This window comes from Protopterus annectens, chromosome 8.part0 (genome assembly GCF_019279795.1).
Source record: "Protopterus annectens isolate FY-2018-M chromosome 8.part0, PAN1.0, whole genome shotgun sequence".
NCBI classification, from domain to species: Eukaryota; Metazoa; Chordata; order Ceratodontiformes; family Protopteridae; genus Protopterus; species Protopterus annectens.
In genome coordinates this window covers 1,631,527,625-1,631,538,903 of record NC_056741.1, presented here as the reverse complement: position 1 = coordinate 1,631,538,903, position 11,279 = coordinate 1,631,527,625, and the positions used below count along the sequence as shown (strand labels likewise).

The 11,279-nt window shown below is 41.0% G+C and overlaps 1 protein-coding gene across 2 annotated transcripts in view; it reads left to right on the top strand.

Annotated features, from left to right (window-relative positions):
• Positions 1–11,279, top strand: part of NKAPD1 (NKAP domain containing 1) — a 528,467-nt gene that overhangs the window by 123,829 nt on the left and 393,359 nt on the right. For both annotated transcript variants that reach the window (XM_044081164.1, XM_044081163.1), the window contains exons 3-4: positions 8,515–8,568; positions 9,671–9,733. In XM_044081164.1, the coding sequence (XP_043937099.1) occupies positions 8,515–8,568; positions 9,671–9,733 (117 nt within the window). The remainder of the gene's footprint in view (positions 1–8,514; positions 8,569–9,670; positions 9,734–11,279) is intronic.

The following is an 11,279-nucleotide window of genomic DNA, read 5'->3' as shown; positions in this document are numbered from 1 at the left end:
TTTTGTTATAAATCATAGATTTTAAAGTGTAATAACATATTTAAACATAAAATAATTTATAAGTTAACTTCAAGAATAGCCTTCATAGATATATTATCATTGAGTCCCGGAGGTGTTGTGGCATCTGTAAATACCTACCACCAAACCTCTCGGTAACTCAATTTTTTATGATCTTTACCTCTAGGATCATTTCTAATAATATCCAACAAAGCAAATTTAAACTGATGTTTTTGGCCATTCTGTTCGATATGTTTGTATAAAGCACTCTTTGGGTCCCTTTTCTTTATAAGTGTGTTCATACATACGTTTTTTGAAGCTTCCTCCATTTTCCCCATATAATAACTTGAACATTCCTGACATATAACAATATATACAACCATCATGGAGTTACAATTCCCCTTAACTAACCGTGTTCTCGGTCTAAATATGTTATTTAAAACAATTTCATTTTTATCAAAAATATAACAACATTGATTACATGATCCACATTTCATAGTGTATTGCTTGCTGTCCTGCCTATAGTCTTCTCTTAACCTGCATCCTTTTTCTAAATATCTTTTGATATTGGCTCCCATTTTATATACTATTCCTGGTTTATCTCCTATTATGTCTTTAAGAGTCTCATCACTAATGATTAAATACCAATAATTCTGTATTATTTGCATCACATTATTGGATATTGGACTATACAAAAGTATTAAAGATCTTTCATGATGTCCATTTATATTCCTTGTTGCTTGAAGATTATCAGCAATACCATTTACAAAATTTCCATCATTACCTAAACCTAATAAGGGTTTGTATATGGTACCCCAACCGGGAAAAGCCGAAAGACACAAACAAACAAACCCCGTAAACCTATTACATATTTGTCCACTTCATCCGGTATATTCTTGGGATATCCCCTCTCAAAAAACATAGTGTGAATATATCCTATCTCCTCTAACAATATGTCATACTTTGATGTCATCCTTAGGGCCATAATACATTGACCCTTATATATATTCCGCTTTAATCTCATTGGATGATAACTACCATATGCCAAATAATCATTTGGAAAAGTTTCTTTTCTATAAATTTTTGACTGTAAAGTGCCTTCTTGTTTATATACCAACGTTATCAAGATATGCTAAACCTCCCTTGTTGTAGGAGTGTGTAAATTTCATAAAGTCACTACTCACGTTCAGGAACTGAATAAACTCTTAATAAATTATCCACATTGGAGTTCATACTATGTAGGTGTTGTCCAAGAATCTCACATAGTGGACAATATGTTTGAAAAAGGGACTAGGAAAGCATATTATGTTATTGTAATGTGGATTATTATGTTTATTAGACATTAACACAGGTAGAAGGTGCTATATGTGGTACTAGCAGGACTGAATAGGTGCAATTAGGTTCTGTTTCTTTAAGCTGCGGAATGCTGAATATTTGAATTTAAGTTTTTGGCGTCTTAAAAGTTTTATAAGGCGGATGTTTTAACTTAACGTTGTTCTGAAGAAGCCCGTATGATACGGGTGAAAACGCTAAACCGAATTACCGTTTACAGTCCGCAGTATCTGATGTTTATGCATTTTTCATTTTGTCTTCGTTTTTAGCTTTACAAGTCAGTTTGTAGTATTGTTTTATGACACTGAGGTGTAGTTGCCTCTATTTGAGTGTTGTCGCTAATAAAGCTCTTGTTTTTACTTCTTCGTGTATATATGTGTGTGTGTGTGTGTGTGTGTGTGTGTGTGTGTATGTATATATATATATATATATATATATATATATATATATATATATATATATATATATATATATATATATATATATATATATATATATATATATATATATATATATATATATATATATATATATATATATATATATATATATATATATATATATGTATACACACACATATATATATATATATATATATATATATATATATACTCACACACACACACACACACGTTCATAGGTGTGTACTAGGCTAATGGCCCTGAGACCTTTACAAGCCTAGCCAAAGGATTTACCCTGGTATCGTACCACCCGACCTCTGTTCCCAGTGCCTCTGTTGAGTAGAGCCACTGGAGTTATCCCCAAAGTGAATTTTCTATTTCCCATCCTCTCTTCTAGATTTCTCTTGAAGACAGTCAGCGAGGTACTCTGCTTGACATGTATGTGAAGTCTGTTCCATAACATGGGCAGTTATGAACCTGCCCTTCCAGTACTTTCTGTTTATTGTGATAATGAGGTTGAGGTCTCTGGAGTATGTGGTGCGGAGGGATTGGGATTTCTTTAGATGTAGCATTTCTAATAGAGCTGGGTCAGACATGGCTTTGTAAGTCAAGCAGAGATCGCCTCTAAATAGGTGATATGAGACAGAGAATAGTTGTAGTTTTTTGAGTCTGTCCATGTGTGTGTGTGTGTGTGTGTGTGTGTGTATGTATGTATACATATATAAATGCAGTACTGCCAGCCCTTCCCCTATGCAAAGACTCAAATCCATGGGCAGTAAACATTAGGGGCCGTTGATGCCCTTAAGTCAGGTAACTGCATCAGTGGAATTTGCTTACCGAACAGCCCTACTTAGCATATTGTAAATATAGATGATATTCGTGTTTCACTGTTGCAGTCATCAGATCTGGGTTATCCCTGCCAGGGTAACCCTCTGCCAGCCTGAATACCAGAGCCTTAGTATTTTTGAGTCGGTTGCTGTCGCTTGAAGACTGATGTCAGGTGGTCAGTAGTATAAAGTAAGGTGGCTGATGCCATTATATCAGTCTTTCTTGCCATGGAGCCCGAAGCAGAAGCAGTTCGCATGATTTCCAGTCGGCTGCTAACTGAATTTTCGTCTACCGAAGTGAAGTACCCTGTTGTGGATATTTTTTTCTTGCACTAACCGATGTCAGAAAAAGTTAATAATTATCTCGCCTGTGGAAAGCAAATACCACACTGAGACTTCCACACTTACTGCGTCACTTGTTTAGACCCGGACCACGATGTCCCCCGTTGTCATTTCTGTGCTTTGTTCAATGCCAGAGCTATCCGTCGTGCCCTTATTGTAGCCAGATTTTTTCATTTACAGTCCTCAAATTCCGATATGGCTTCAGTAAGCCATCCAACAGCATATCTTCTGAAAAAACGTAAAGATAAAGACAGACCTACCTATGGCGCTTCCATTAAGCTAGTCATCAGTACTGCAGTACTCAGTGAGGCGCTTTTGCAGCACCTGATGCCCACTTCAGTTGATTCGCAGGCCGCTACCGAGACCCATTTGGAGTCAGGTATGCCACAAAACTCTTCTTTGACTAAGGATCCTGCAGTCGTTTCTACCTTGGATGGGTCCAGAGCCGCTGAGCAGGCACCGGCTTCTAAGGAAGTCCTTCACACTGCTGAATCTCGATACAAACCGACATCTTTTTTTGCGACTTCCTTTCTTTTAAAAAACGAGTTTCTTAGGCCCAGGGTATGTACCACACCCAAGAAACCAACGACCCACTCTCAGGTGCCTGCTACATGCTTCAGTCTCATATGCTTAAAATGGAGGAAGACCTTATGCTGATCAGGGGAAGCCAAGCTACCCCCTTCCAAAAGGAAAAGAGATCTGTCGCCTGTAGATTGGTTTGAATAAGAATCAGATAAATCTGATGTATCCGAGTATGAAGACATGCAACTCCTCACCACTTATGAGGATTCTGATGCAGAAGATTCCATTCCTTCAGCCTCTCCCCCGGAGGATTTTTCCTGTGGGGAAACCCGGCATATTTTAAGGGAGCATTTCCATTGGGAGAGTCAGGACTACCCTCAGTCTAAAAAGAGACTTGGGGAATTCCTAGATCTTCCACAACACAGACCCTTGGCCATCCACCCTGTCCTGCATATTGTAGAGGATGTTTTCCTCTAATCCAGGTTGACTCCTGATGCCTTATCTCCTGCTCCCAGAAATTCAGACAGGTACTATAGAGTCCCTGACTCACACAAATATCTTTTCAGAAATCCAACAGCTGACCCTGAGGTCATTTTTCAAGGGTCAAAAGTGATTAAAGAAACTTCTGCTAAGAATCCCACTTCCTCAGACAGATTTCCAAGCATTAGATAGATGGGGTAAAAAAGTATGCACCTCAGCTACTCTTGCTATCAGGGCACTAAACTGTCAGTTCCATATGCTGAAATTTCAGCAACATACCTTGGAACTCCTTAAACAGAAAATGTCTTAATTTCCTGCTTGGGCAGAATCTAAAGATTTACAAGAGTTAATGCATTCTGCAAGTCAAGTAACTAAACGCACCTTGCACTGTGGTTTTTGCGCCCTATAAGTATCTTGCAGGGCAGCAGTCACTGGATCTGTCATTAGAAGACATGCATGGCTTAAGGAGCAGCCACTGCCAGACCATGTCATATCCAAATTGTTGGATGCCCCCTTGCACAAAGATAACTTATTTGGCACTAAGACAAAAGAGGTCTTAAAAGATGGAAGAAAAAGCAAAGTCTATCCAAACAGTTAAGGATTTCTTGCAGGTCCAGCCACCTAGGTTCAACAGGCATTGTCCCTGCAAACACTGGTCCTTTCCTGCTCCTAGTAAACCTTCCCAGCCTAGGCCTCGTGGAAACAGACCACCCAGACAACAGCCCCAGGGAATGCAGAGATCTAAGCAGTGGACTACCTCCACTTCAAAACTGGGGAGTTCTAAGCCATCCCCTTATGTTAAGAACTCACAATGGCTCACCTTCGCCACCCCCTCCCTCTGTCCACCTTTTTTTTTACCCTTGGGAGGAGAACTTTCCTTTCACTTAAGCACCGGGGCCACCATTACCGAGGACCAGTGGGTTCTGAACATTGTGTCTCAGGGATACAAATTCTCCTTCCACACCCTTCCAACCCCAAAAAGGTTTCCAGATCAACCACCACATCAGTGGACAGAGGCACAAAAGCAAATCTTTTCCCTGCTCTCTATGAAGGCAGTAGAGCATGTTCCTGCAGAACAGATAGGCCAAGGTTTCTACTCCAGAATTTTCCTTGTGCTCTAGAAAAGAGGGCACGTGGCACCCCATCCACGATCTGTCCATTCTCAATACCTTTTTGGTAATCCCAAAATTCAAAATGCTCACCTTCCAGCAGTTGCTACCCATGCTGTCCAAGGACACTTGGCTAGCCACCCTAGATGTAAAAGAGAGCTAACTCCACATTCCAATCAGGGAATCATGCAGGAAATATCTCCGCTTCAGGGCAGGATCTCAGCACTTTCAGTTCTCTGTGCTTCACTTTGGTTTATCTTCTGCTCCCAGAGTTTTTCACAGGATTATGTCTCTGGCCATTGCCTTTTGCAGACACAGAAATACAGATTTACCCATACTTAAATGACTGCCTTATTCAGGCAGACAGACAGGAAAAACTGTTCAAGCACCTGGCCTTTGTAAAGACCCTACTAACTTCCCTAGGATACACAATCAACGAACAGAAATCCAAACTGGTGCCCACCCAAAGGATAATCTTCCTGGGAGCAAGTCTGGACACAGCATCCCAGATGGCATACCTTACACCAGCGAAACACATTTTCCTGACAGCCTACTTCTCTCAACTAGCCACCAGACCCCAGCTATCTGCAAGGAAGATCCTGCAAGCTCTGGGGTTCCTGGCATCTTGCATTCTACTCATTCCATATGCCAGACTGCATATGAGGAAACTTCAGTGATACCTAAAGAGCCTTTGGTGTCAACACTCTCAAGACCTGGAAACTATTCTAGCTATAATTCCTTGCCTAAGTATTTTCTGTGGTGAGCAATGACATGCCCCCACAACAAGGGCCTTCCCCTTCTCCCAACCCCCCCCCCCAAACCCTCACTATAGACGCATCAGACTATGCTTGGGGTGCACACCTGGACAGCAGATGTGCATGCAGGACCAATGCAGCCCACAGAAAATCCCTTTGCACATCACTCAAAAAGAGATGATTGCTGCACAGCACGCCTTGATAGTTTTCAAATCCTTTCTCTCTCCAGGGATTCTCCTGATCAAAACAGACAGCACCACTGTGATGTGGTACATCAACAAGCAGGGAGGGACTCTTTCCTACCCTCTATGCAGGCTGGCCATGACCCTTTGGCACACAGCCTTTTCCATGCAACTACACCTGTTAATTCAATTCCTACCAGGCACACTCACCTTTCTGGCAGACCAGTTAAGCAGAAGTCTTCTGGACCCACACGAGTGGCAACTCAGCAGAAGTACATTCACCCTAATAACACAGAAATGGGGAACCCCAAAGGTTGACCTCTTTGCCTTCCACACCAACCATCAGCAAATTCTGCACCAGGGAGCATCACTGCATGGCTTGGAAAGTGGATGCCCTGTCCTTCCCCTTGGTCATTCCATCTGTCTGTGCCTTTCCTCCCCTACCTCTCATCCCCAGGGTACTGCTCATAATAAGGGAGGAAAAAACAAGGACCATTCTTATAGCTCCAGATTGGCCCCGACAGCACTAGTACCCCTTGCTGCGCAGCCTGTCCCCACTGCCTCCATGGCATCTTCCTCAGATTCCAAACCTCCTGACCCAGAGGGAAGGGGAATTCATGCATCCCCAATTGCAGATACTCAATTTGGCAGCCTGGCTTATTCCCTAATTCCGAGCCAATCTGCCATACTCAGTAAACAGGTTCTGGGTGTTATCCGTGAGGCCAGACGTCCTAGCATCAGAAAGTCCTATGCAGATAAATGGAAAAGGTTCTCTGCCTGGATCCAGGCTAAGGGAGCCAATATGGCACAGCCCTCCATCCCTCTCATCCTGGATTACTTAGCTGACCTACTACACAGTGGTGTCTTTCTCCTCTATAAAAATTCATGCCTGTGCTATTTCTGCTCATTTTCCCACTGAGCAGCCCCTTTTTTCTCACACCCTTTGATCAAACAGATTCTCAGAGGGGTTAGCAACTTGAGGCCCCCAGAAGGGCACCAACACCAGCTTGGGACTGTAACTTTGTCTTGGAAAAGCTCACCCTGCCCCCTTCTGAACCAGCTTCTTTTGCAGAGCTAAAATTTCTCTCCTAAAAGACACCATTCCTTCTGGCTATCACTTCAGCCAGAGGAGCCCGTGAGCTGCAAACACCTCATGGCTTTGGAACCCTTCATCATCTTCCATGCAGACATGGTATCCGTCAGAACTAACCCATCCTTCATGCCCAAGGTGGTGTCCGGTGTGGCTCTCAACCAATCCATTCATTTGCCCACCTGTTTTTCCTAATCCCCAGAACAAAGGGGAAATGATTCTTCACTTTCTAGATGTGCACAGACAGACAGCTCAGATTCTATCTGGACAGGACTAAATCCTTCAGAAAGTCTGATCAGTTGCTGGTTAGCTTTGCTGCAGAGGCAGAAGGCAAAGCCATCTCCAAGCAAACCATTTCCAAATGGATAGCACATAGCATCCATTTCTGCTACAAACAGCATGGACCCCCCCCCCCCAAGGGGGTCAGGACACACCAGAGCAGCCTCCACCTCTGCAGCTTCCCTCAGAGGAGTCCCCACCAGGGACATCCTGTAGGCTGCCACCTGGATATCTGTTCACACCTTTACCAAGTATTACCACCTGCCTGTCTTCTCCAAATCCAGGACGGGGTTTGCCTCTGCAGTCTTGCAGGGCATCCTAGCCAGCCCATAGTGTCCTTGACTGCCTCCACCCATTTCCTCAGCTTTGGGAATCTACCCAAATGTGATGACTGCAGCAATGAAACACAAACAATATAATACAGTTGTGTACACGTACCATAAAAGTAGATGTTTGAGTGTATTCACTGTTGCAGTCCGTTTTTCCCTCCCTCCATCCCCCTTATTCTCTTTCTCCTTTTATTACATTTCTTTCTTGTTGTTCTCCTTTCCTTATAAGGGACCTATTGGTATTTAATTTCCACTGGTGGGGTTCTTCCACCAGAACCTGGCCTCCTACTTTGGGGGCTCCTGACAGGTTAGGGCAAGAAAAACTGATGTAATGGCGTCAGCTGCCATACTTTATACTACTGATGACCTAATGTCAGTCTTAAAGCGACTGCAACCGACGCAGAAATACTAAGTCTCTGGTATTCGGGCTGGCCGAGGACTACCCTGGCAGGGATAACCCAAATGTGATGACTGCTACAGTGAATCCCACTCCAACATCTACATTTATGGTTAAGTATACACAACTGTACTTTATTTTCAGCCTCAGACAACTTTAGGGTAACCACTGGAGTTAATCTACTTTGTCATGCTGCTAGTGACACACACATTTCCTAATCTGAAAGAACAATACAAGTTATTTTTTCTTTGCAACAAACACAGGTTGTGTTTGCAGATGTTTTATGTTCTGAAGATGCTTTAAGTTAAGGAACTTCTCTGTAGAAAAGATAAGGTGGTGAGTATGTGTTTTTTTCCCGCTCTCTCTGATTTTGAAGAGACATTTTTGGGAACTATACCAAAATTTTCATATTTGTATGCATTTTGTCTTCCATGCAGCATGTCTGACGTTTTTTTTTTTTTGTCTTCTCAAGGTGGGGCCACAGTGGTTACATGGAGTTGTATCCAGAAGAATTTGAGACTAGCAGGTGAGTTATTTCTGTTTATTTGGTTAACATTTTGAACAGATGAAAATAAGTGAATTTCACAAGCTATCATGTTTTTGTAATGGCTTGAGTCTGGCTTTAGCCAAATACTTAACTAAGAGCTCAGAATCCGCACATAATGTGGTTGTTAAAAGGGAGAAGCAATACATTGTTTTAGGGAATTTGTGCAGGTGGCCAGAAACTATGAGGAGATATGGAGATGTTTGCTTGCCGTGCCAGAGAAAGACTACAGCCATGTCAGCCTGTCAAAATTTTTTAAGACATACAGAAACAGAGAAAGTACCATATTGTGGAGGATGTTACAAGTTCTAACCATACTTGGTAAAAAATAATTTAGCACCCATTTTCCCACAGGGCAAGTGACACTGTTGCATGCTATTATAGGATCACGTTTTAAGTCTCCCTGAAGGTGAAACTGTTGGTTTTGTCTTGACTGTTATTAAGCCGTCAAAGAACAAAATGTGTCTGCGCCTTACTGTGGAAATGGTTCTTGATCCAGCATACTACTTGCCATATGCTGTGATGGTGATTGTACATTAAGCAGATGAGAGAGTCAGAACAATTTCTCACTTCTGAAAGCCTAACCTTAAGGAGACTGTGATGCTAGTGCTTGGTATTTAGTTAAGAGTAGCAGTATCATTGGTGAGGTTGGGGTGATGATGGTGGTGGGTGGGGTCCGAGGTACAGTGACAGACTTGCGTCCCTAAACATCTGTAGTCACAGAGCTGGTGAGAGTATGTGATAGAGTTGTACAGAATTCCAAAAGAAAAAAAAGTGGGGATGCAAGCCTTGAGGTACAATAGGGAAAGGATTAGGAGGCATTGCCAACACATGGAACGTATTCTTAATATTACAGTGATGTAATGTTGTTTTAATGTGAGAAGTTGATCCATTGCACCACTTCCGTAATAGGTGATGGAATGCAGTTTTACAGAGATTGTCAGAAAAAAGTGGATTTTATGTGGAGTAGCTGCAGAGATGTTTTAACATGCAGTCATCGTTTTTTTTTTTATTTTGTGTTATGGTATGTGTAGCCTACGGGGAGTCTGAGAGGTCTCTGATGTGCTTTCCTTTTTTTAACCAGGGTCCTGAAAAGAGAAGTGAAAAATGACATCTTGTCTAGGATTAAGAGCGTTCCCAAATCTAAGTATGTATATTTCTTTTTTTAAATAGTTTATTGTGCCAGTTCTAGCAGTTTTCACTTTGCCAACAGGAACAAAAGACTGCATTCAGAAATGGACACTAAACTAGATTAAGCTCTTGGTGATCTTTTTGAGACCACTTTTGAATAATGTCTTCACAGCTACTCTTAAGTGTTTGCTGACATTTGTTCTTTTTTTTTTTCTGTTGACTAATGCTTAGAGAGAGCCTTGTGCTTCAGTTTTAAGTATTCCATGTCACATGTATGTAGTTTGAATGTATATACGCATGTTGCGTCTCGTGTGTGCACATATACATTCAGTATGTGTACTTATACGTACATGTGCATATATTGTACTATGTATACATGCATATGTGTACATACATACTGTTTCATATGTTACACTGATTCGAGTTTTGTTGAAATGCATTTTTGCAGCATTTCATCAATGTGTGTTTCTTTAGTTGGTGCAGTTGATGTTTAGCGGAGAAAATGAACAGATATTTTACATTCATTTGCACTGCTAACTTGTGGCATGGTTTGCATTTTTTCTGAGAACAGACTGTGCAGTAAGGGAATCTGTCCTTTTACTCACTGTTTTGTGCTATGTTGGTGTTAAGTAGCACGGATGTGAAGAGTGCTTCACCCTTGCAGAAGCACTGTTTTTTTTTTTTTTTTTTTTTTTTTTTATTAGTTTTGTCTAGTTTTGCATTATTCAGTGGGTTCAGTGGAACCCTTTAGTTTTGATGGTTTGGACTTTAATATTATTGATTCTCTTTGTACTGTAACATTGAATCAACAGACCCATACATACATGCATGTATATGTATATATATATATGTGTATATGTATGTATGTATATATACACACACATACACGCACGCTATATATCTATATATATATATATATATATATATATATATATATATATATATATGTGTGTGTGTATATATCTATATATATATATATATATATATATATATATATATATATATGTGTGTGTGTATATATCTATATATATATATATATATATATATATATATAAAATCTATATGTGTGTGTGTAAGTGTATACGCATACAACCCCCAGACAAGGATGATCATAAAAGGTATTTTGTGCAGGTTCAGACAGTTGTCTAGTTAGGTTATCATGCCATTAGTTTTAGTTTTGAGGCTGCTCCTGAAGCCACTAAGGCAGTTGCCACTGGGGATGGTTCTAAGAAGCCATCCATAACTCTGCATATAGCCTTTTGCAAAGGATATCAAAGCCAGGGTATTGAATATCCCCTTTGATAGAGAATTATTAATTCCGTGCATTTATGAAGTTTTCAAAAACTGTAAAAGAAGGGGAAGGTGATGGACACAGAGGAGGATGGAACATGAACCTAAGTATGTTGGCTTTTACTCTAATAAATAAGGTCCTTTCTTACAGAAAAAAAAAGCAGGTAGGCTAAGCAGCCCAGATGGCTCTCCCATAAGAAGAAATGGCACTATATTGTAAGGGGAAGCAAGGAGACCAGCAGTGCATTGGCTCTATTACAGAACAGCTTAGA